General features: G+C 36.5%; 1 protein-coding gene across 5 annotated transcripts in view; it reads left to right on the forward strand.

Moving 5' to 3' along the window:
• The window catches only part of BTRC (beta-transducin repeat containing E3 ubiquitin protein ligase), a 207,707-nt gene that overhangs the window by 53,886 nt on the left and 126,753 nt on the right, over window positions 1-27,068 (forward strand). For 3 of the 5 annotated variants that reach the window (XM_066240283.1, XM_066240285.1, XM_066240284.1), the window contains exon 2: window positions 16,147-16,254. The exons of the other annotated variants lie outside the window; for them this stretch is intronic. In XM_066240283.1, coding sequence (XP_066096380.1) covers window positions 16,147-16,254 — 108 coding nt within the window. The remainder of the gene's footprint in view (window positions 1-16,146; window positions 16,255-27,068) is intronic. 5 annotated transcript variants of the gene reach the window in all.

The following is a 27,068-nucleotide window of genomic DNA, read 5'->3' on the forward strand; positions in this document are numbered from 1 at the left end:
AGAAGTAGATGGTTGCTTCTCATGTGTGTCCTGACCGGGTATCAAACCCAGGATGTCTGCACACCAGGCCAATGCTCTATCCACTGAGTTAACCTTCCAGGGCTCGGTTTTCTTATGATAACGTTTTACATATTTTTTAAGCTTTTCATTTATTTGTGTACATTCATATATAGTTGTGTCTTGCTTTTTTTTTTTTTTTTTAATGTGCCTTGACCGCGGGCCTTCAGCAGAACGAGTAACCCCTTGCTTGAGCCAGTGACGTTGGGCTCAAGCTGGTGAGCTTTTGCTCAAACCAGATGAGCCCTCGCTCAAGCTGGCGACCTCGGGGTCTCGAACCTGGGTCTTCTGCATCCCAGTCCGATGCTCTATCCACTGTGCCACCGCCTGGCCAGGCCTTGCTTTTTAATTTAGTCTAACAGTTTTTCTTCCAATGTTTGGAATTGTACTGTCCAACAGAAAATGTTAGCCACAGATCCTAACCAAATATATATTAAAATTTTCTTATAGCCACATTAAAAAAAATAAAAGAAACCTGAAATTTTCACAGCTTTTTATTTAATCCAGTATGTTTTAAGTATCATTTAAACATGTAATCTCTATTGATATATTTTATTTGTATTAAGTCTTCAAAATCTAATGTGACTTTACAGTTAAACAGATCTCAATCTGGACTAGCACACTCAGTATCTACAGGTGACTAGTGGTCATTATATTAGAAAATGTAGGTTTAGATAATTTTTATTTAGATTATTTATATGTAGTATGGTTGAGTTTAAATTTACCATTTTGCATCTACCATTTTGTTTGTATTTCTCCCAACTGTTCTTTTATCCTTTTGTTTTAAATTTTCCTGCCCTCTTTTGGATTATTTTTTAGTATTTCATTTTATGCCCTCTGTTGGTTTATTAGTTATCTTTGTTTTGTTTTGTTTTAGTGGTTGCTCTTGAGAGTATAATATGCATTTAAAAATATTTATTGAGTGAAATTCACATAACATAAAATTGACCATTTTAAAGTGTACAATTTGGTACATTGACAATGTTGTACAGTCACCATTTTTATCTAGTTCCAAACATTTCTATCACTCCAAATAAAACTTCTTATTCATTAAACATTTTCTCTCCATTACACTCTCCCTCCAAGTCCTGAAAGTCACCAGTCTTCATTCACTATTCTTGATATTTTATATATAAATAGAATAAATCAGTACATGACTTTTAATGTCTGGCTTCTTTCACATGGCATGGTTTTGGGGTTGTGTTGCAGTGCTCATTAATATTGATGGCTGAAAAGTACTCATATATATATACACACACACACACACACACACCACAATTTTTCTATTCATTTGTTAGCAAACATTTAGGCTATTTCTACCTTTTTTTTTTTTTTTTTTTTTTTGGTATTTCTCTGAAGCTGGAAACGGGGAGAGACAGTCAGACAGACTCCTGTATGCGCCCCACCGGGATCCACCCGGCACACCCACCAGGGGGCAATGCTCTGTCGCGACCAAAGCCACTCTAGCTCCTGGGGCAGAGGCCAAGGAGCCATTCCCAGCGCCCGGGCTATCTTTGCTCCAATGGAGCCTCGGCTGCGGAAGGGGAAGAGAGAGCCAGAGAGGAAGGAGAGGGGGAGGGGTGGAGAAGCAGATGGGCGCTTTTCCTGTGTGCCCTGGCCGGGAATCGAACCTGGGACTTCTGCACGCCAGGCCGACGCTCTACCACTGAGCCAATTGGCCAGGGCCTATTTCTACCTTTTGGTTATTGTGAATAAGGTTGCTGTGAACCTATGTACATATATTTATTGAGTCCTATTTTCAGTTCTTTTGGGAATATACCCAGGGTAGAATTGCTAGAAGTGGTCCCATGGTAACTGTGTTTAACTTTTTGAGAAACTGCCAAACTGTTACTTAAAGTTGCTGAAACTTTTTACAATATATTCCCACTGGCAACATGTGAGGGTTCCATTTTCTCCACATCCTCGCTATGACTTACTTTCTTTTTTGTTACCCTTTTTTGATTGTAGCTTCAAATGCTTTTGAGACTAGATAGGACTTGATAAAGCTCGTTCCAGTCTGTCTGGATCTCCTGGCATGTTTCTCTCCTGAAATATCTGGCTGACTCTGTGTTGTTGTTGTTTTAATTGCTATCTTAGTGGGTGTGAAGAGCACCTCCTTGTGGTATTGATTTTCATTTCCCTAACGACTAATGAAGTTGAGCACCTTTTTTATGTGCTTGTCCATTTATGTGTCTTTGGAGACATGTCTATTCAAGTCCTTTGCCCATTTGTTAATTGGATCGTTTTGTTGTTGAGTTGTAAAAGTTTTTTATATGTTCTGGATATGATATCCTTTTTTCAGTTATTTTAATTATTTTATTTTTTGTGGCAGAGACAGAGAGAGTCAGAGAGAGGGACAGTTAGGGACAGACAGACAGGAAGGGAGAGAGATGAGAAAAATCAATTCTTTGTTGTGGTTCCTAAGTTGTCCATTGACTGATTTCTCATATGTGCCTTGACTTGACTACAGCAGACTGAGCGACCCCTTGCTTGAGCCAGCGCCCTTGGGCTCAAGCTGGTGAGCCTTGTTCAAACCAGATGAGCCCATGCTCAAGCTGGCGACCCTCGGGGTCTCGAACCCGGGTCCTCCGTGTCCCAGTTTGACACTCTATCCACTGCGCCACCACCTGGTCAGGCTGGATATGATATCCTTATCAGTAAATGATTTACAAAATAATATATATCTTTTATTTATTACATTCCTCCTTGAAATAGTATTTTACTTCACATATAATGTATTTATTTCCATTTACTCCTCTGTTATTTTGATGTTTTGTTTCCATATATATTATGAATATCATTATTCATTATTTTTGCTTAAATTGTTTATTATTTTTAAAATAAATGTTGAAATGAGAATGATTTTTAAAATACTCACATATTTATATTCCTGACACTTTTCATTTATTTGTACAGACTGTATTATTTTCCAAATGTATTTGGGAACATCTATTTTCCAAATATATTTTATGCTTCCTCCTAGCCCAGCCCCTGATTTTTTTTAATGGGATACAAATTATACACATGTTGAACCACTTGATTATTTCCTGTAGGTCACTGAGGGATTGTTCAGTTATTTTCCAGTCTTTTTTCTCTTAGTGCTTTATTTTGCATATTGTTACTTGTTCAGGTTCACTCATCTTTTTTTTTTTTTTCTACAGTGTTTAATCAGCTGTTACCTCAGAAATTATTTCAGACTGTAATTTTTTTCTGGGAGTTTTATTTTTTATATCCTGCAGTTCACTATGTTTTTGTTCTAATAGCTAATTTAATGTTTTGGTCTGCTGATTTCATCATCTCTGCCATTTCTGGATCTGCTTCTATAGACTGATGTTCCTCCTGATTGATTATGAGTCACATTTAACTGTTTATTTAGTAATTTTAGATTTAGACATTGTGAATGTTACATTATTTAAAATTTGTATTTTCTTTTCTTTTTAAAAAGAATGTTGAGTTTTATTTCAGCCAGTTTAATTTTCTTGCAGATCAGCATGATGCTGCTGGGGCTTGATTTTAGTGTTTTACCTTTTTACTAGTGAAGTATATCCATACCAGTGACATGTGAGCTTTTTGGGGTCTGAATGTTCCATGTGTTAAATTAGGCTTCTGCAATCTGGCTGGTCAGAACAGAAATGTTCCCCAGCTCTGTGTGGGTTCTGAGAGTTGTTGAGCTTATATTTCCCTCATAGCTCTTTGCCTGGCCTTTGAAGAGTTTCACCCTATACAAACAGGATCTAGTGTTCAGGAACAGAATTAGGGGGCCTCATGTTTAGATACCTGGAGTTTTTTCCTGCATAATTTATTCTCCACAGTCGGTTCAGTTTTCTTGTCTATGATGGGAGGTCAAGTTTGATAATAGCTACTGCCTTATGGTGGAAGCTGAAGTCTAACGTTCTTCTTTTACTTAAAGAGTTTCTCTTTCATTTAAATTTAATGCAGTGCAGTTTCTCATTTTCCATGGTTCTTATATGCACAAATTTTAATTACAACAGTTTAGTTAAATAACACCAGTCCCCCAAAAGATTCAAATTCCAGGTACCGTAGTTTATTAACTGTGAATAATTTTTGTAAAGTATACTTCATTGCTAGCTTTCCAGTCAACTGATTACTCTGTGGAAAACAGATCCACCTCATAATAAGTCACTTCTTTCAAAGTCTGTTGGTGACTAGTTACTGCACATTTGTTATTAAGTTTATGTAAGCCAATATGTGTATTTGTGTTGTCTCCTCTTCCAGTGTAAAGGCCATGTTATAGATGGAGCAAAGTAACAAAAAGTGATACTACTTTAATTAAAATTTGAGTTGAGGGTAAATGGAGTCTTAGAAGAAATAGCTGACCCTAGAAGTGTTGATGCTGATGCTGACACAATTTGATAGATTCTAGATATGCAGCAGGAAATTAGTGGAGGTGAATTTATTAACATAAATGAGAAAGTGGTTGTGACGAAAAAGATAAAAAACTTCACATTAAAAGCAAAAACACTTCACAATAAAGGGACTCTTAAAGATATTTCATAGCATTAAAAAAACAAAGGATAAAGATGAATCAACCTAGAATGAGTTTGCCAAAGCATAGAAAAGGTGCTTGCTTTGTTTGTAGAGATTCCTGACTCTGGTTTGATGATTTTCATCAGTTTTTGAAAATTTTAGTATTTCCTGAAGGGTTGCTTTTGCCCAACTTTTTCTTTCTTTTCTTTCTTTTCTTTCTTTTCTTTCTTTTCTTTCCTTTCTTTCCTTTCTTTCCTTTCTTTCCATTCTTTCCTTTCTTTCCTTCCTTCCTTCCTTCTTTCCTTCCTTCCTTCCTTCCTTCCTTCCTTCCTTCCTTCCTTCCTTCCTTCCTTCCTTCCTTTCTTTCTTTCTTCTTTTCTTCCTTTCTTCCTTTCTTCCTTTCTTTCCTTCCTTTCCTTTCTTTCCTTTCCTTTCTTTCCTTTTTCTTTCCAGAGACAGAGAGTCAGTGAGAGGGATAGACAGGGACAGACAGACAGGAACGGAGAGAGATGAGAAGCATCAATCATTAGTTTTTCATTGCGCGTTGCAACACCTTAATTGTTCATTGATTGCTTTCTCATATGTGACTTGACAGCGAGCCTTCAGCAGACCGAGTAACCCCTTGCTGGAGCCAGCGACCCTGGGTTCAAGCTGGTGGACTTTTGCTCAAACCAGATGAACCCGCGCCCAAGCTGGTGACCTCAGGGTCTCGAACCTGGGTCCTCTTCATCCCACTCTGATGCTCCATCTACTGCGCCACCGCCTGGTCACGCCAATTTTTTTCTTATTGTTTTCCTTCCACAGTCCAAATACACATTGTTTACTCTTTATTATGTTGCTTATGTTTCTTACATTCTTTTCAGTATTTTCTATCCTTTATTTCTGTTTTCAATCAAGTGATTTTTTTTTACTGAGCTGTCTTCCTTTTTACTAATTGATCTATTTCTAACCTACTCTTAAACCAATCCAAAGAATTCTTAATGTTAACTTTTTTATTTTTTAATTACAGGATTTTCCTGTTATATATTTTATTATAAATTTCAGGGTTTTTTTTTTTTCTTTTTCTTTTTTATTTTCCGAAGCTGGGAACGGGAAGAGACAGTCAGACAGACTCCCGCATGCACCGGACCGGGATCCACCGGGCACGCCCACCAGGGGCCATGCCTTGCCCACCAGGGGGCGATGCTCTGCCCCTCCGGGGCGTCGCTCTGCCGCGACCAGAGCCACTCTAGCATCTGGGGCAGAGGCCAAGGAGCCATCCCCAGTGCCCGGGCCATCTTTGCTCCAATGGAGCCTTGGCTGCGGGAGGGGAAGAGAGAGACAGAGAGGAAGGAGGAGGGGGGTGGAGAAGCAAATGGGCGCTTCTCCTGTGTGCCCTGGCCAGGAATCGAACCCGGGTCCCTCGGGGGGGGGGGATTTGGAACTCTTCACGTTTTCAGTTATTATTCTTTCTTTTTTAAAAAAATTATTTTTATTTATTCATTTTAGAGAAGAGAGAGAGAGAGAGAGAGAGAGAGAGAGAGAGAGAGAGAGAGAAGGGAGGGAGGAGGAGGAAGCATCAACTCCCATATGTGCCTTGATCGGGCAAGCCCAGGGTTTTGAACCGGCGACTTCAGCATTCCAGGTTGACGCTTTATCCACTGTGCCACCACAGGTCAGACCACAGTTATTTTTCTTGAATACAGTTAATTTAAAGCCTGTACTAGGAATCTGATACATATCATTTTGGGGTTTTTTATTGTGTTAAAATATATATATTACATAAAATTTATTATCTTAATAATTTTCAAGTGTAGAGCTGATAGCTTTATATTCACAGTGTTGTGCAACCAATCTCCAGAACTTTTTCATCTTACAAGACTGAAACTCTATACCAGTGGTCCCCAAAAGTTGCTGTAATGAAGACTTTATGCTTCTTATCTCTCTCCCTTCCTGTCTGTGTGTCCCTATCTGTCCCTCTCTATGTCTCTCTCTCACTAAAAAACCGAAAAACCAAAAGGCCACGGACCTTTTAATGTCAGAAAATATTTTCATGGACCGGCCTTTAGGGTGGGATGGATAAATGTATCACGTGACCGAGACAAGCGTCAAGAGTGAGTCTTAGACGGATGTAACAGAGGGAATCTGGTCATTTTTAAGAAATAAAACATCGTTCAGACTTAAATATAAATAAGACGGAAACAATGTAAGTTATTTATTGTTTTCTGCGGACTGGTACCAAATGGCCCACGGACTGGTACCGGCCCGGGGGTTGGGGACCACTGCTCTATACCCATTTACTCCCCATTCTTGCTACCACTAGCCCCAGCCCCCAGCCACTGGTAGCATCATTCCTTCTGAATTTGATTACTCTCAATACCTCATATAAATGAAATCATACAGTATTTGTCTTTTTGTGACTGGCTTATTTAATTTAGCTTAATGTCCTAAAGGTTCATCCACATTGTAGCATATGTCAGAATGTCTTTCCTTTTAAAGTCTGAGTAATATTCCATTATATGTATCTACCACTTTTTATTTATCCATTTATCAATCAGTAGACACAGGTTATTTTCACCTTTTGACTATTTGGAGGTCTGTTTTTATTGTTTTGTTTTTACTGTTTTAGGGGTATTTGATCCCTTTTCCTTGAATTCTTGATAATTTTTTATTAAATAGTAAACTTTAATGAAAGTGGTAGATACTCTGGATGATGTCTCTCTTCAGAGAGGTTTTAATATTCTCTTCATGGGTATATCCTTTTGGTTTGATTAGGGCTACTCTGTTTCTGGTGCCCTTTTATAAGTGTAAGTCTTTTGGTTTTTTGTTTTTTTAGTGAGAGAGAGACATAGAGAGGAACAGATAGGGACACACAGACAGGAAGGGAGAGAGATGAGAAGCATCAAGTCTTCATTATGGCACCTTAGTTGTTCATTGATTGCCTTCTCATATGTGCCTTGACCCGGGGGGCTCCAGGAGACCGAGTGATCCTGTGCTCAAGCCAGCGACCCTGTGCTCAAGCTGGATGAGCCCTGCTCAAGCCGGATGAGCCCACGTTCAAGCTGGCAACCTTGGGGCTCAAATCTGGGTCCTCTGCATCCCAGTCTGATGCTCTATTCATTGCACCACCACTTGGTCAGGCTGAAAGTCCTTTTTAAAAAGAGGCCACCTTGTTTTCATGGGCTCTGTACTCCAGATTTCCTTAGCATCATGAAATTGCTGAAATACACTTTAAACGTGATTTTTCAGCATCTGACTCTGCATGCAAAACCTAGGAGTCAGCAAGTGCCTCAGGGGGAAATTGTGTATAGAATGTTAGATTTACCACAATTCATTTCCCTCCTGCTCAAGGTTTTGGCTCCTAACATCTTGGCTTCATTTGTAGTTCTTTGACGACTTCAGATAATTTTCTTTCTTTTCTTTCTCTTTTTTTTTGTTGTTGTTGTTGTTTGTTGTTGTTCAGTGAGAGGAGGGGAGGCAGACAGACAGACTCTGCATGTACCCGGGCCAGGATCTGCTGGGCAAACCTACTAGGGGATAATGCTCTGCCCATCTGGGGCACTGCTCCGTTGCTCAGCAACCAAGTTCTTCCTAATGCCTGAGGTGGAGGCCATAGAGCCATCCTCAGTGCCCAGGGCCAACTCACACTCATCGAGCTACGGCTGCAAGAGGGGAAGATAGAGAGAAGCGAGAGGGGGAGACGTAGAGAAGCAGATGGGTGCTTCTCCTGTGTGCCCTGACCAGGAATCAAATCAAGGACATCCACATGCTAGGCTCTACCACTGAGCCAACTGGCCAGGGCCTCAAATAGTTTTCTATAGTTTATTCATGTTTTATAGTTATCTTTTAAAGCATGAAATTTAGTCTGATAAGTTACATCATAGCAAAAGCAAAATCCCAATATATATTTTCATTAATTGATTTTTTCATTATTTTTAAACATTCTCAAGCTTACAGAAAAGTTGCAAGTAAAATGCAGATAACATTTTTTCTAAGTCATTTGAAGGTAAGTGATAATATATTATCATCACTGAATTATTATTATTTTTTTCATCACTGAATTATTTGATGTGTATTTCTTTTAAGCAAGAACATTTTCCTACACAACCCACTAGGTCTGTAGCACCCCATGCCAGGCCACCTTCCCACGCAGATTTTTCCTGTCACCCCTCCTGGACTCTGAAAGTATATGCTAGGCCTTTTCCCCTTCAGGGACACCTTTCTCACACCACCAGACTGTAGCCACTCTGCTTGATGCCTACTTAGTTTATATTCACTTAATGGTTGTTGAACTGAGTTGTTCAGGTAGAAAAGGAGATGAGAGAAGAGGAATTAATTAAATTTTATTTTAAAACACAGAACCTCGCCTGACCAGGCGGTGGCACAGTGGATGAAGCGTTGGACTGGGATGCCGAGGACCTAGGTTCGAGACCTCGAGGTCGCCAGCTTGAGCGCGGGCTCATCTGGCCTGAGCAAAATAAAAAATGCTCATCAGCTTGGACCCAAGGTCACTGGCTCAAGCAAGGGGTTACTCGGTCTGCTGAGGGCCTGCGGTCAAGGCACATATGAGAGGGCAATTGATGAACAACTAAGGTGTTGCAACAAAAAACTGATCATTGATGCTTCTCATCTCTCTCCGTTCCTGTCTGTCCCTGTCTATTCCTCTCTCTGACTCTCTCTGTCTCTGTAAAGAAAAAACAAAAACAAAAACACAGAACCTCATTAGTATTTTAGAGGAAAAGCTTTTAACTTACAGTAGTGCATTGCCACTTAGAGAAGCCAATGATTCACACATCTACATAATCCTTACAGGTTCATACTCAAGCTTTCATGCCATATTTTTACTCACATACTAAAGATTTATTATTATGTCAAATTCATGATTTCTGAGCTTATCTAGCCCACCCCTCTCCACACACAGGTAGTTTTCAGTTTACCTGTGTCTGTCAGTGCCACCATCGTTTTTTTTAGTCATTCAAGTTGGAAATCTTGGTGTTATTTCTGACTCATCCTTTTTCTTTTCTTACAGTCACTCATTAAGTCCTGTTGCTCCTTTTGATATATACTTGTCTTCTTCATGTCCTTACTTGGATGATTACAATAGCCTCTTGGGTGGGATTTCTTTTCTTTTAGTTTCTGTAGTCAGTCCAGTGCCCCTAAATAACTTTTTAGCTCAGTGTTTCTGAATAAATGAGATCACTCTATGTCTGATTTTTTAAAGTGCCATTTTTATGTGGTACTGTTCTAGGTCATCAGAATTTCTAGTTTTGATTCCCATTTTACCACTTGCTAGGTACCCATCAAATTTTAGTAATTTATTTAACCTCTCTGGGTCTTATTTACCTTATTAGATTGTTTTATATTTGAGTAAGATAATGAATTGTGAATGTTTTATCCAACATACATACCTTCCAGTCTATAAAGATCAGTCACAGTAAAGTAACCAATGTTACTTTATCAGTTTTCTCACTATTTCATAAACCAAAAATGCTTCCTTCTCTTTTATATGTAGCTCTCACTGATCTCTAACCTTTAAGCACAATATTTATTGAGCATCTACTATGGCTAGATACAGGAGATTTAAAAAAAAAGGTAGGATAGCCTGACCAGGCAGTGGCTCAGTGGATAGAGTGTCGGACCGGATGCAGAGGACCTAGGTTTGAAACCCCAAGGTCGCCGGCTTGAGTGCGGGCTCATCCTGCTTGAGCGTGGGATCATGGACATGATGACCCCATGGTCACTGACTTGAGCGAAAAGGTTGCTGGCTTGAGCAAGGGGTCATTCACTCTGCTGTAACCCTCTAGTCAAGGCACATATGAGAAAGCCATCAATGAACAACTAAGGACATGCAGCAAAGAACTGATGCTTCTCATTTTCTCCCTTCCTGCCTGTCTGTTCCTATCTGTCCCTCTGTCTCTGTCACACACAAAAAAGGTAGCATGTAATTCATATCTAAGGAGTATAGTTTGGTAGAGGAGGCAAATACATATTTAATTATATACAGTTATAAGTCCTGCGATAAAATTAAAGCCTCTGGCCTTGGCCGGGTAACTCAGATGGATAGAGTTCCTCCTAATATGCCAAATTTGCAGGGTTCCGTCCCTGGTGAGAGCACATACAAGATTCAACCAATGAATGCATAAATAAGCAAAACAACAAAATCAGTATTTTTTTCTCTCTCTATAATCAATCAATAAAAACGTGGTTTTGTAAAAAAATTAAAGCCTTTCTGAACTTTTCAAAAAGTTAAAATTTTTAACTACACATTTATAGCAATTATTGTCTAACACAATTTAGTACTTTTCCTTATAGTTACTATTTGTGTTTGTTAATATATCTTTCTTGAGAATAGGTCTTTGCAGTTGTTAATCTATGGATTTTGAGAGACAAACACATAGGGGTCTTCTCCAATCACTTTGGGTTACTGTAACTTTTCTGATCTTGAGTTTATTCTCCTATTAAAGTGAAAATACTAATAACTTTTTGATAGGGTTGTAATGATGAAATGATATAATGTATTCAAAGAATCTAGCACAATATCTGGCAAATAATTTATGCCTGATTAATTTTGGTTCTGTCCTGTGTTCATTTGGATAATTAACAATAAATTTGATTAATACAAGGGGATAGGGGGAGGTAGAAGAGGGTAAAGGCAATAAATGGTGACAGAAGGAGACTTGACTTTGGGTGGTGAACATACAATACAACATACAGATAATATATGATAGAATTGTACACCTGAAACCTATATAATTTTATTAACCAATGTCACACCAATAAATTTAATAAAAATAATTTTAAAAGAAAAATAAATAAATTTAATTGATCGGTAGATTTATTGATTTTATGGTCTACAGTTCATAATGGATCAAAACATTTTAAAATACAAGTGACATTCATGGAAGCCTACTCTTGGTAATGATGGCACAACATTTTTTTTTTTGTACTTGAAGTTTTTAGATCCTTGATTTTATTTTATTTTATTTTATTTTATTTATTTATTTTTTTTTTGGTGCCGAAACCCGGGAACGAATTAGGGACACAGATCCTTGATTTTAATTGTACCATTGATTATCCTGTATGACAGGTGGGAGTTTCATTTTTTGAGGTAAGTGAACTAAATTGAGATTCTTAAGAGGTAATCATTGAATTTGTATAGGTAAAGGCTGAATATGTTACAGGGCTGTGGACTCTGGTTCTCTTGACCTGAATCTTTTGGTTGATATAGTAGTGAGAAGGGAATTCTTCTATCCAAGGCTTAAGGATACATAAACTTTCAATGAAGCAATCTTTTTGGTTTTGATTATTATAGCTTCTATTACTCCTAGAAGTTGACCAACAGGGACCTGAGTTTAGGAGATTTTGTCATACAGCTTTCATATAGTAAATGCTGAGGCCAGCCCTTTGCCTACAGGGCCATCTATCAGTGAAGAGGAACTGTGACTTCTCTCAAGGCAGCCAAGTAGGGGAAGGAGTCAAGGTTTTTAGTGTTTTCTGTGAAAACGAATTCATGCTGTTAAACCTGATGGGCACTAGCTACTATATTCTCCTTGAAGCACTGGAGGACCTTTGTTACAACATTTCAATCTCCTTTTCTTATTCTTTCAAGTAGTAGAAAACAAGTGCCAGCATTTAAAAAAAAAATGCTGTGTATGCTTTTTAAAAGCTGGTAAACTCACTCAATTGGGTGACAAACTTCAGTTGTAATATATTATTATGGTCTTCAGCTTTCTTTGATTTTTGTAAAGGAGAGTTAATTGGGATGATGTTAAGTAGGAATTAAGTTGAAGAAGCCAATATATGTTGTGTATGTCTGGATTTGTGTAGGATGGCAGTAACATGTAGGATCTAAACTTTCTGGTAGCTTCTGAGATTGCATAGGAGAAACATTTAAGGAATTCATAAGTTCTTTAGCAGTTAATAAAAGTTAAATATTTAAACATGAGAATATAGTTTCTGAATTGCAGCTTAGTTTAGAATCTGCTTTTTTTTTAATTAAAAAACTTTTTTTCAAGTTAATGAAGAAAACCGTAGGAATTTCAATACCATTTGCAAGGAAAAACAAACTTTTGCAGTCTGAACTTTAAGTAGAAAACTGTGTGTGCTTTTTGGGTATTTTAAAGGAGATTATGTATTAAAATTTGAAGGACAGAAAAAGTTCTACATCTTTGTCAGAAATTGACCAATCAGGTTGACCCTAAAATATAGGATGGGGCAAAAGTAAGTAACAGTTGTTAATATGGAAAATAATACAATAATTAATAATAATACAAAAAATACCGTTTTGCAAACTCACAACTGTAAACCTACTTTTGCCCCACCCTGTATATAGAATAGTAACCAAAATGGCAATCATTTCCACTCTGTTACTTATTGTCCAAATTTCTTTTGATTTTTCCCTTCTGTAGAAAATGCTCCTAAGTGTGAAGATAGAAGTGAAAAAGAAGTAGAAGTTATAGCCTATTCCATTAATTTTGTAATTATATTTTTTCCTCAATGTTTTTAAGTGGCATTTACCAGTATGGGTAAGATTGTTACAATACAAGCTAATTTGAAAATTGGTTATTAAGTTGAGCTATAATATATAAAATCTTATGGTAATGTGCAGATCTGACTATATTTAAGTGCTGTTTTCATACCCACACCAATTGTCTTGTAATAATCGGGAATGCATCCTCTGTGTGGTGTTTACAAGTTAATGCTATTTTAGAAATCACACCAGTATATCTAGTGGCTTTCCTGGGTGTATGTGGCTCATTATTGATTATAATTTTAATTTGAATTTTTAGTTTAAGTGGATGGGTAAGCCTTTTCAAGTTCTGAGTAGTTAGGAGTTTTGATGGAAGATAGGGATGGGTAAATAAGGAAGAATATTGGAATGAGTTACAATAAGAAAAGTCAGGTGATAAGTAAGCAAGTGTATATTGCAAAAATAGCACAAAATCTAATATGAAGGAGACATTCAAAAGAGGAATGCCTTTAAAAACTTATGAAGGAACATTCACAAATACAAGTAAATATGCATATTTTAATAAAAAAGAGATCATGCAGGTGGCTTCAATATGGCTGAAAGTGTTTGAGGCATCTTCCTCTTGAGAAGAAAATGGAGGCAAGTGACAAGCTGTGCTTCAGTGCCTACTCCATTTTCTTCCATTATTTTCTTTTTCCTCTTCTGTATTTTGATTCTCCCTTTTTGTATACTCTTTTTCATCTTTCACTTTTCTCAAATTCAGTCCCTCCCTCAGAATGAGACTTTGTCTATCCAGCACACACAGAAGCAGTTGCTTAATAATGTGTACATTGTCTCTCATTAACAGAGTTTATTTTATATTAAGGATATAAATATAAAAAATTTGCGGTTGTTAGTGTCATTTGAATATAAAGGATTTTTGTCTCTTTTGTTCATCCCTAGTGCCTAGAACAGTGTCTAGTACAAGGAAGATGCGCAGTACTTGTTAAATAAGTGACTGAAACATTACTTAGAAATATTTAATCTCTTACTTGCGAAAATTATTTTAACAAAGGACTAGATGCTTCCAAATCAAAGGTATGGTGTAAGCTATTTGGGGAAAAAAAATACATCAGGTTAGTTAATTAGCTGAAGTGCTAGGCCAATTGGAAGGACAGAAAAGGTGAATTAATGTAGGCAGTGAGAAAAGGCCAGATTAATAGAGTGCTTGGATCTCATACAACAGATACAGGAAGCCATTATGAATTATTGACGAGTATGACATGATAACAAAATGAACACAGTTTTTCTATTTAGCTGCTGTTTATACAATGGATCATAGCTTGAGGTGAAGAAACAGTGAACAGTTAGGAGATTGTTGTAGAAATTCAAAGCTGTTTAGCTATTTTGGTTGATAATGTTATCCAGTGATATCTTTAGCAGATACCTTCTTTGAAGTCTAATGTCTCCACTTTAGGACCTAGGAATGGATGGAGTCAAGAGGAATAGTTCTGCACCAGGAAGGAATAGGCCAGGATTCTATCAACAGTTCCTACTTCTCTGCTTTGTAAATTCATGATCATGGATAAATACTCAATTTCCTGGGCATCAATCACCTTAACTATAAAATGAAGAAATAGTGATCTGAAAGCAGGGGTCAAGACTAGATTGTTTTTTCGTGTCCTTACTCTTCTTATATCAGAGATAGTGTGAACAATGAATACTTTATTTTGTTTCCTTATATTAATTCTTATAACTAGAGTATTTTAAGAAGGAAAAAAGCCTCATAATGATATATAATGTTTCCCAACTTATTAAGTTTAGTGTTATGTACATTGCTTTTTTTTTTTTTTTACAGAGACAGCAAGAGGGATAGACAGGGACAGACAGACAGGAACCGAGAGATAAGAAGCATCAATCATTAGTTTTTCATTTCACATTGCAACACCTTAATTGTTCATTGATTGCTTTCTCATACGTGCCTTGACCGCGGGCCTTCAGCAGACTGAGTAACCCCTTGCTTGAGCCAGCGACCTTGGGCTCAAGCTGGTGAGCTTTTTGCTCAAACCAGATGAGCCCTCATTCAAGCTGGCGACCTAGGGGTCTCGAACCTGGGTCTTCTGCATCCCAGTCTGAGGCTCTGTCCACTGCACCACTGCCCGGTCAGGCGACTGCTATATTTTAAAATATATATTCCTGTATTTATCTGTGCTAGTATTGGGTATTTAGTTTTTTTTAGTATTATTAAACTGTAATAGTACCCAAGTTGATGGACAAAACTTCAGCCTGGGATAAAGAAACTTGAAGAATATAAAACTTCTTCTAAAAGATAAAGTATTTTATAAAACTATAGGTGCAATAACACTAACATTGTTTAGTTAATATTATTAGAAATAATAATTTCTACCTTGTTTTGCTACTGAATACACTATATGTCTATTTACATTCACACATACTTTTTTGCTAAGGTTTTATTACCAGCAGCATTTGGAGACCTCTTTTTCTTTTTCTTTCCCTGTTTTTCCTTCATTCTTTGTTGCTGTTTTCCCTTCTGTTTGAGTTGTTTCTTGCTACCCTCCCCACTCCTTTAATCCATCTGGAAAGATGAAGAGGCAGCTGCTATGGTAACTACATTTTGGTTAATGAATAGCAGACTAACAAGATACATAAAACATATGCAAACTGTACAGTTAGTTGCTGTCAAAGCTGTAGGGGTATAATACTTTTCCTTCTCCCCACCTTCTAAAAAAATGGTGTTTCCTGTGATATTTTGTTTTATAATTTACCATTCCTAATATTGAAGTGCTAACATGAACTATTTATTTATCTGCTTAGTCTGCATAATATTTTACCCTCTGGTGAATTTATGGGAGATGAGTTGAGATGCATAGAGGAAAATAATTAATTAATTGGGTTAAGAAGTAGATTTTGTTTAGACTCATACATAGAAAAACAGGGACAAATTTTTTTACCTCTTGCTTTTTGGCCATTAGTGTCCTTTTTCAGTCTCTCTCTGGGGTTATAACTAATAAATAATACGTTTCTTAAAGATGTTTCTATCAAAAAGGGCAGCCACAACTGGAATATTGCATTCAGCCAAGCCTTGAAAATTTCTATAACCTGTACCATCCTGTCTCATGCTGTCCCATCTCATAGTTGTCCTCTCTCTGCAGTGCTCTATGCCCAGGTCTCTGTGGCTGGGCTGCTCCAGCCTGGCGGACAGCATGCCTTCGCTGCGATGCCTGTATAACCCAGGGACTGGCGCACTCACAGCTTTCCAGGTACTTTCTCTGTCTCTGTGGGTTATTTGTGGGCTTTAGTGTGTGTGTCTAATTCATGAGTGTGTCCCTCTTCCTTTCCATGCTTTACTTGTGTTTTACCTCTCTCCTCCATATTGTCTGTACTTCGCGTCACTCAGTACTCCTTTATTGATTAATTTCTAATGTAGATCCAGACTGATCACTCTTAAAACAATTTTGTTATCATGATTGACTTGCCAAAATTGAGATAGCACAACTTGACTACTGGTTTTCATATCTAGTAGAAGTGTATGATGGTGAATTTTAAAATAATTTCACAAATAGCATTCAATATGTAATGTTTGCTCTGGACCTACATAAAGACAGTTAATGTGATCAATCACTTACAGCCAGTTGTTTGAATTGCTTTTTTTGTTTTTCTGATGATTACTAAAAAATATAAAGTGCTCTGACAGAGTGTCTCCTGGTTTCTATACACCATATATATATATATATATACACACACACACACATACATACATGCATGCATATAAGTAAGAACTGTGTTTTCATGATGATTAATAGGTGTAGCTTCAAAGTAGAAAAGCCTTTTAACCTTTGAGTACAGTCAAACTGGTCTTGCATGGATCGACAGATTCTAGTTCTCTTTAGTCTTTCTTAGAGGCCATTTGGACAGTTCCAGGATGTGAGGGGACACTATAGAGAAAGAGAATGGGAAAATATGTAGAGGAAAATGTAAGAAAGAGCTTGATGTCCCATTGTTTACAGATTACTATACTTGGTGATTTTTTGTGTGTGTGAAAGTATTATCTGTCCACCTCTGGTATTTGGAACTTTTGTTTAGCAAAGTACGAACTTGATAGTAAAACACAGCACATTAGGCTTTTTAAACCTATATAGCTTTGTTTTATTTAGAAGAATTGTAAAAACAAGCTGAAAGTAAGCATCAGACTGCTTATGACTAAGTCTTACAATGGTTAACCCTCTGAGTAGTACAAATGTTCATGTACATCCTCGTGCCTCTTAACCATCTAGAGCAGTGGTAGTCAACCTGGTCTCTACCGCCCACTAGTGGACGTTCCAGCTTTCATGGTGGGCAGTAGTGGAGCAACCAAAGTATAAATAAAAAGATAGATTTAACTATAGTAAGTTGTTTTATAAAGAATTATTCTGCCAAACTTCGCGAAAATCCGACATAAAGTACTTGGTAAGTAATTATTATTATATGCTTTAACTTGCTGTAACTCTGCTTTATAAATTTTATAAATTAAAGTTACTTCCCTACTTTATAAATCACCATTACTGTGGAACCAGTGGGCGGTTAGAAAATTTTACTACTAACAGATACAAAAGTGGGCGGTAGGTAAAAAAAGGTTGACTACCCCTGATCTAGAGTATGAGATAACAAAAAATTTTATTTTAAAAATGTGTAAGGCAACATTTAAAAAAGGCAAATGTATGTTTTTCTTGTTTCCATAAATTGGTTATCAAACAAACATGATTTTAAGTTAATAAAACTGGAACTGGAACTAATTTTATTTTTTGAAAGAAAAATTCAACTCGTGAGGGTCAGCGAGCATAAAAAAACTCACTACTCAAAGGGTTTAAAGAGGGTAACTTAAGTATTCAAGAATTCCATGTTCCTAAGCATTTTAACAGTTGCTAGTCTTTAATGAAACTATTTTTGTAATGATAATGCTGGATATTTCTATTTGTCCTTTGCAAAATATATCAAAACTCGTTTTTCTTGTCTTATGAGTTACAATATGCATAGGCTTTAAAATTTTTAAAATCAGGGCTTACATACTGTCTGTCACTAGTGGCATGATCTTGAACAGGTTATTTAATCCTCATGTTCCTCATCTGTAAATGGAGACTGTAGTAAGGACATGTAGTAAATGGTTGCTGTTTTTATCATCTTCATCTTGCATCATCATTAGCATTATTGCTATTATTGTTAGAGAATATTGATATCCTGAGAATATCAATTGGTTTGAAATATCTTATATTTTGTTTACTGTGTACTGTATTGATAAAGTTTCTGCTCTCAAGGAACTCATAGTTTATTTAGCTTATTGGTTTTTAACGTTTTTTTGCAATGAGTTTAACCAAACTGCATAATACGAGAATAATACCTACAAGACTGCCCTCATTTGAGACACCAGTTGCAAGTTTAGTAGATTCCCACGACCACCCTCAGGTTTGATAATTCACCAGAAAAAACTCACTAAAAGTTACTAGATTCAAGTTTTATTATAGGAAGTGGTCAGAGGTTAAAATTAGCCAAAAGAAGACACACCAGGCAGAATCTGGAAAGGTTCAAATGTAGAACTTTCTGTAATCCTCTCCCCATTGCAGTGGATATATCCTATGCAGTCAGCAGTCACTTTTGGGCTACAGTATGTGACTGTACATACGATATTGCCAACAGGGATATCACCCAAGCCTTTGGTGTCCAGGGCTTTATTGGGACTCAATTACAAACTGCCATACTGTCCTTTAGTCTCTAGCCCCTCCTGTCGGTTGGTTGCACTATTGCTTTAGTCTTCATTTCCTCTCAGGATTGGAACTGCCAAAGTGTGACACAAATCCTCCATCGTGAATGACATTTATCCAGTGGCCAAAGGCCTCCGGCAAACAAAATCACTCCTGTTGCCCTGGCTGGATGGCTCACTTGGCTGAAGCATTGTCTTGCAATGCAGAGGTGGCTGGCTCGGTCCTTGGCTGGGGCACATACAGAAACAGATTGATGCTTCTGTCTCCCCCTTACCCCCTTCCTCTCTCTGGATTCAATAAGAATAAAAGATTAAAAAAATAGAAAATAAAAAGGCAACAGAGAACATTTAAAAAAAAAATCACTCCTGTTAGGTAAGAAGTTTTAGGGGCCTAGATACTACCATCTCACAGTAACCAAGGGCAAAGGTCAGAACTCTGGATAAGGTCAATTTTTTACTATACATAGCTTATGGACTCCTTTGAGGATCTGATGAGAACTATTGATCTTGGAAAAATACTACAACACATAGGCAAAATTTTATTTAATAGTCTTATACATAGGATTGTAGTATTTGCATTTTACTACAAGAGAGCTATTAACTCACATAATCCCAAAAGTATAATTTCCCAAACTCATAAATAATCTGTGAAGGAAATGTTCAGGGAGCCATCAGAACATATGTATAAAAGAGGAACCTGGTCTAACCTGAAGGTGGGAGTAAGGAAGATCAGGTAATCAATGTTTGAGTATGGATTAATTAGGCAAAAGGAGAAGAAGGCATTTCAGGCCTAAGGAAGAGGCAGTGCAAAGGCCCTGTGGATGGTGGAGACTGGTACATTTAAGGACTCTCCTGAAAAAAGACTGTTGTATCAGAGAATGAAGAATCTTGATCATGCAGGATTAGTCTTGATGCTAAGAACAATAGTGAACTGTTGAAAGGATTTAAACACAAGTTTGACCTATTTTATAAGCATTTAGATGCACTACTCTTGTTATATAATAGGCTAATTTCAGTAATTGAAGAGAGAGATGGTGGCAGTTTTGCTTGGTCTCAGGATTCCTTTTCATTCTTAAAATTATTTAAAATTATTGTGGATCTCAAAGTGCTTTTGTTTATGTTGGTTATATATCATATATATTGATATTTACTGTATTCAAAATTACAACTGAGAAAAAAATGAAATATTAATTTATTTAAAATAGCTGTAATAAACCCATTACATGTTCATGCAAATAAAATATTTTTATGAAAAATAACTTTTTTAAAACAAATTAAGACTGACATTGTGTTACATTAAAAAATTTTTTTTTAATGTCTGGATTAATAAAAGACAGTTGAGTTCTCATTTCTGCTTCTGCATTCAGTCTGTTGTAATGTGGTATTTTGGTTGAAATATATGAAGAATATCTAGCCTCACACAGATAAATAGTTTGAAAAGGTATTTTAATACCCTTTTCAGGTAGTTGTAATTGCTAAAAGATTAGTTACAGTATAAAATCTGAAATCGTCTCACTGAACTTATTGTGCTTTGTTATATTAAAAAGCACTGTTCTCAATCTTCTCAACAAATTGTGCTAGAACAATTGGTCATCCAAATGCAAACTAATGACTCTTGACTGTTATACTCCACCATAAACAAAAATTAACTCAAACTGGATCACAGACCTAAATCTGAGTTAAAATTATAAAACTAATAGAGGGAAATGTGGCTTTGGGTCAGGCAAAAGGTTTATTCAATAAGACACAAAAAACATAAACCTTAAAGAAATCAATGATAAGCCTGACCTGTGGTGGTGCAGTGGATATATCCTCAACCTGGAATGCAGAGGTTGCCAGTTTGAAACCCTGGGCTTGCCTGGTCAAGGCATGTACAACAAAAAATCCAATGAATTACTTAAGTGAAGCAACTATGAGTTGATACTTCTCGCTCCCTCCACCCTCTCTTCTCTTTGTAAAATCAATAAAATAACCCCCCCCCCCCCAAAAAAAGAAATCAGTAAGTTGGACTTACCATAGTTTAAAAACTTCCGCTTTTCAAAAGACACTGTTTTAGAAAATACACAGGTAAGGCACTGACTAGGAGAAAACATTTGTAAAATACATTTCTGTTAAAAGACTTTTTATTCAGAATATGATCTATAAAGAACTCTTAAAGCACAATAATAAGATAAACTACCCAATAAAATAATGGGCAGTTAATGGGCAAATACTTTGAATTGGTACATTACTAAAAAAGATATACAAATGGAAAATCAGCATATGAAAAGAGGCTCATCATTTTTACTCATCAGGGAAATGCATTAAAATCACAGTGAGATACTACTACATTGCCACCCAATGCCTCTTTTCACCCTGGGATGGGGATTCAATAGACCCTAGGGTAGTACATTAATACATCCCAGCTTAATAGTGAGAAATGTTATGCTAGAAAAATGTGTTGAAAGCAGAGATCTTACACTTATCTATTGACCTACACAGTACTCGGTAGAGTACTTTTTAGTAGTTGGGGCTCAATAAATGCCGATGCTTTGAACTATATTAAATAAGTAGTAAGGATAATCTTATAGATAAAAAATTGTACAAGTTAAATCATCTGACTTGGAACCAAGATACCAAGAAAAAGACAAATTTTCATTTCGCCTAAAGCAATCTTGGGATTCTGAACAAATTTACCATCACTGTCAGGATTGTCTCTATCTGGTCTTAATTAAAAATAAATGTTTATTTTAAAAAGCTTGTTGAAAAAATTAAGAATAGAACTACCGTATGACCCAGTAGTACAGTACTCTCTCTACTGAGTATCCACCCAAAAAACTTGAAAACATTGGTACATAGACACATGCACCCCCATGTTCATTGCAGCGTTATTCAGTGTCCAAGACGTGGAAACAACCAAAGTGTCCTTTGATAGAGGATTGGATAAAGAAGATGTGGTACATATATACAATGGAATACTACTCAGCCATAAGAAATGATGACATATTGCCATTTATGACAACATGGATGGACCTTGAGAACATTATACTGAGTGAAATAAGTAAGTCAGAAAAAGCAAAGAACTATATGATTTCACACATAGGTGGGATATAAAACTGAGACTCACGGACTAGAAACAAGTGAAGTGGTCACCAGGGGGAGGAGGGGGAAGGGAGTAAAGAGGGGCAAATATACAGTGATGGAAAATGATGTGACTCTGGGGTGATGGGTACACAACACAGTCAAGAGTTCAAATGCTATAGAGATGTTTACCTAAAACCTATGTATTCTTATTGATCATTGTCACCCTGTTAAATTTAATTTTCTAAATAAATAAAATTAAAACAACTTGTTGAGTCCCCTTATAAGTTACTATTTCTAGAGTATTTTAAAGAAAGTTTGATTTAGAGATTTTACTGGAAATTCAGGTCTAAATTTGGGTGTATGGTCCTTGAATTATATTGCAGGAGTGAAATTGTGTGGTATTGGCAGAAAAGGTATATACTTAAGAAACACCTTAGAAAAGAAGCCAGTATATGGTACAGTGGTAAGAGCATGGGCCCTGGCACCAGACTGCTTTAGATCTGAGCTTGGCTCCATCTCAGTATGACCTTGGGAAAGTATTTGACCTCTCTGTACTTCAGTTTTCTTATTAGTTGTCCCAGTAGAGCCCAAGCTCTATGTCGATCAGGTGTCCCTGATTTGACTTCCCAGCGCAATGGGATACTCCTGCTTATTAGCAGGGCTGGCAGCCTCTTTGAGACTACTCTTGAGGCAGCTATGAGGATGCTATTGTTAAATGCCACCGGAGGAAAGACACAACCGACACACAAATTAGTTGCAATAATCACACAGGCAATTTATTACTCACAAATTCTTTTGACGTGTCTGGGTACAGCTAAGAGGGCCCCGTCGGCGTGCTCCTCTTGGCTGGCTTTGGTCAGAGCTCAGAGCACAGAGCGGCGTGGAGACAGTCCACATTAACGTTGGAGTCTTGGCGACTACTGCAGCAGGGGGCCCATCAGCTTTAGTACCGATTCTGGCCAACGCCTTCTAACAGGTGTCAATTTACAGGATTATTATCTCAAACCACCTTTTTGGGAGTTCCTCACAGGGAACCCCCTTTATGTCAATCTACTGAAATGTTTACATTAAACCAGTTTTTAAGATGTTTTTATTTTCATTAATTTACAAAGTTAATGTAAATAACACCAAGCCACTTCTTATTTATGTATAACTTTATATACATACTAACTGGGCTCTGCTTGAAAGTCAGAGTCTGTTTATCACATTATAGAGTTATGGCACCAAGTTACTTCTTATTTATGTATAGCTTCACACACATACTAACTGGGCTCTGCTTGTAAGTCAGAGTCTGTTTATTACATTACAGAGTTATGGCACTAAGCCACTATATTAATTCCTATGCAAATGGTATAATTTTACTTAATTTTAATAATTATTTTTAATATTTTAATTACTTTTATATATTTTTATATATTTAATTACTATAACCTTATATTACTACAACATTAGTAAAATGGGAATGATAACAGGATAACTTAATAGAGTTATTAGGATGAAATTAGTTGATTTATATTAACTCCTTAGAACAGCACCTAGCAGATTATTAAGTTTTATATTGTCAGAAAAATGTACAGAAGACCAAGTTTGGAAGCTTTTAGCAAATACTGTTTTTCACCTTGGTATAAAACAGTATCCTAGTTAATAAAATCTTGTGTTTTCAACCTTACAGCTCAATTCTATATCATAGGGAATCCTACTTTTTTTTTTAGAAAAAAATTTTTTTAAGATTTTATTCATTTGAGAGAGGAGACACACACACACACACACACACACACACACACACACACACACGGGAGGAGGAGCAGGAAGCATCAGCTTCCATATGTGCCTTGACCAGGTAAGCCCAGGGTTTTGAACTGGCAACCTCAGCTTTCCAGGTCGACGCTTTATCCACTGCACCACCACAGGTCAGACCGGGAATCCTACTCTTAGTTCAGGAATTGATGAAAAATTTGCTTCATACTTATAATTCTTATAAGTATGAAGTTTATTTTTCTTATCTTTAGAGAAGTCCATTATGTCTGTGTAGCAAAATTGAAGAAATGGGCTTGTATGATACTTTTATTCCATTATTTCAAAATGTGTTCTTTGTTAGTTTCAGTGTGCTCAGGTGCTCAATATTGCTGGTTACAGGATTTAAATCTAGTCTTTCCAGTTCCCACTACTAGAATTATAATAATCTTAGTACACATTTGCATCTTTCTGGTTTGGGTTTCATTTTATTATTTGGGTTTTTGTTTATGTAGAATTGTTATGCAATGAAGTACACAGATCCTAAGTGTACTCTGGGTGAGTTTGACAAATGTATATATTTGTGTAACCTCATTCTCAAGATATAGAACATTTCCATAATCTGAGAAAGTTCCCTTTGTACTCCCATCCAATGGCTACCCACTCCCCGTATGTAGTTATTGTTTTGATTTGTCAGAAAAGATTAGTTTTGCCTGTTCTTGAACTTCATGTAAATGTACTCATAGTATACATTCTTTTGTGTCTATAATCTTTTGCTCAATATATTGGTTTTGAGATTTATCCATTTTGTAGTGTTTATCAGTAAGTCCTTTTAATTGCTGAATATCTCCCATTGTATTAATTTATCACAATCTGCCCAGAGGTGGCACAGTGGATAGTGTGTTGACCTGGGATGCTGAGGTCCTAGGTTTAAAACCTCTAGGTTGCTGGCTTGAGTGCAGGCTTACCAGCTTGAACATGAGATCATCGACCACAGATTGCTGGCTTGAGCTCAAGGTTGCTGGCTTGAGCAAGAGGTCACTGGCTTGACTGGAGCCCCATATCCCCCCGTCAAGGCATGTATGAGAAGCAATCAATGAACAACTAAAGTGACACAACTACAAGTTGATGCTTCTCATCTCTCTTCCTCTGTCTCTCTCAATGGAAAAATATATATATAACAATTTTTTTGTAGATTTTATTCATTTTTAGAAAGAGAGAGAGAGAAGTGGGGGGAAAGCAGGAAACATCAACTCCCATATGTGTCTTGACCAGGCAAGACCAGGGTTTTGAACCAGCGACCTCAACGTTCCAGGTCAAAGCTTTATCCGCTGTGCCACCATAGGTCAGGCTGCAATTTGTTTTTCTGTTCATCTATTGATAGATATTTAGGTTGCTTCCATTTTTATGTCTACTATGATAAAAAGATACTTTATACAGTTTGTACAAGATTTTTTGTGGACATGTGTTTTTATTTCTCTTGGGTAAATACCTAAGAGTGGAATTGTTGGGTCATAGTGTAAGTGTATTTTTAACTTTAAGAGAGACAGTCAAGTAATTCTTCAAAGTAAGTGCCCCAGTAGGAATACTCATTTTTACTAATATTTTTAAGGAAGTGACTTAGTAATAGCTTCACGGCATTTTCTCCCTAGATAGTGCATTCCTTTAGTAAGTTTGAAGCATCTTATGAAGTCAAAATTCTGTGACAATAGAAAAGGAGGAGCCTTGGAGTTGCTGATTTTGTTAGATTGTTCTCAGTAACTCAGATGAAAATGGCAACATTGGAACAGTTTAACTGATTATTGATGTTCCAAAGCATACATTTTAAACTAGTGACAGAAGATACTGAAAAAATACTGTTTAAATAGATTCTGCGAGGCATGTTTAATTTACTGGTACATATTTTCATTTTCATCTTTCCATTGGTTTGTCCTGGAAAGTATATGGGTGATGAAAGGGATTTCTGTTGATTAGCAGATATACTGCTCACAAAAATTAGGGGATATTTCAAAATGAATATGAAGCTATTTAAAAAAAGAAGCATTTGATTTTTTTTAAAACAAGAACATCAGAAAAGCAAATGACAAGTCAAAGAAAGTTGTTTGATTATGCAAATGAGATGCAAAACCAACTTTTACTTCATTGGTGAAAATGCACTGTACAAAGGCTGAAAGTACTGGAGTATCTGCATGTTCCCTGTCCCCTAATTTTTGTGAGCAGTGTGTGTGTGTGTATGTATTTATGTTTTAAGATTTTATTTATTGATTTTACAGGGGAGTGGAGCAAGAAGTATCAACTCATGGTTGCTTCACTTTAGTTGTCCATTGGTTGCTTGTGGTATGTGCCTTGACTACGTAAGCCCAGGGTTTCCAACCAGAGACCTTAACATTCCGAGTTGATGGTCTATCCACTGTACCACCACAGGCCAGGCAACATAGATTTATTTTGTGGGATCATTTGCTCATCCTTAACAAATGGTGATCTTATAATACATAATATTAAATGACAATGATCAGTAGAGAGAAAGTGCTTAAAAATAGCTGAGTAATTAAGGTCCTTTAATTCAGGCATTGAAAGAAATTCTAACAATAAGAATATAAGTAGATTTATATGACCTTACTATATTTTGTGTCAAGTATAGCTACCACTTTTAGGGAAATCTTGAACCAAATGAACCATGTAATATTTTTTTTAATCTTTTTTTATTTTTTTTTTTCATTTTAGAAAGGAGAGAGAGAGAGAGAGAGAGAGAGAGAGAAGGGGGGGAGGAGCAGGAAGCATCAACTCCCATATGTGCCTTGACCAGGCAAGCCCAGGGTTTTGAACCAGCGACCTCAGCATTTCCAGGTTGATGCTTTATCCACTGCGCCACCACAGGTTAGGCCCATGTAATATTTTAATATTAGTCACGATCCCTTGTCAAAGGTTGAAGTTGTTGAAGATAGACAGGAGACCATATAGTTTATTGTTCAAGAATATTTAGAAGTCTACTAAATCTTACCATCTACTAAGTAAAATGTTAAAATGGAGCAGTACTAGGAAAATTAAGCATTATTTAGAATATGTATATGTATGTAAGAACATAAGAGTTCACTTTATATTTGAGGTTTTAGGAGAATATGGATTATCACATTGAATATAAATTAACATTCAAATCTTATTACAAAACAATACCATAAAGAAAATTATCCCATGACAAAAACACCTAACAAGCCCTAGCTGATGAGCTCCCCTATTGTATATGAATAATCACAGTACAGCACAATTTCTGTGTAATGAAAAATTGTTCTTTTTTGTATAAATGTTGACATTTGACCTATATTTATCCCACTTATAACCCTTACATTAGGAGTTTGAATATAGTGACAAAATGTATTTGTTTTGTGAAAAAAAAAACCATATTTTCTCCTGCTTATAAAACTGTTTGTTATAAACAATGTAAATTATTTGGTAAATATAAATAAAAATGTATCACCTATAATACTTTTACTTTAAGGTAATTATCAGTGTGTTAGTTTCCTTCAATCTTGAATTATTTATCCA

Source organism: Saccopteryx bilineata, chromosome 7, assembly GCF_036850765.1.
Source record: "Saccopteryx bilineata isolate mSacBil1 chromosome 7, mSacBil1_pri_phased_curated, whole genome shotgun sequence".
In the NCBI taxonomy this organism is placed as follows: Eukaryota; Metazoa; Chordata; class Mammalia; order Chiroptera; family Emballonuridae; genus Saccopteryx; species Saccopteryx bilineata.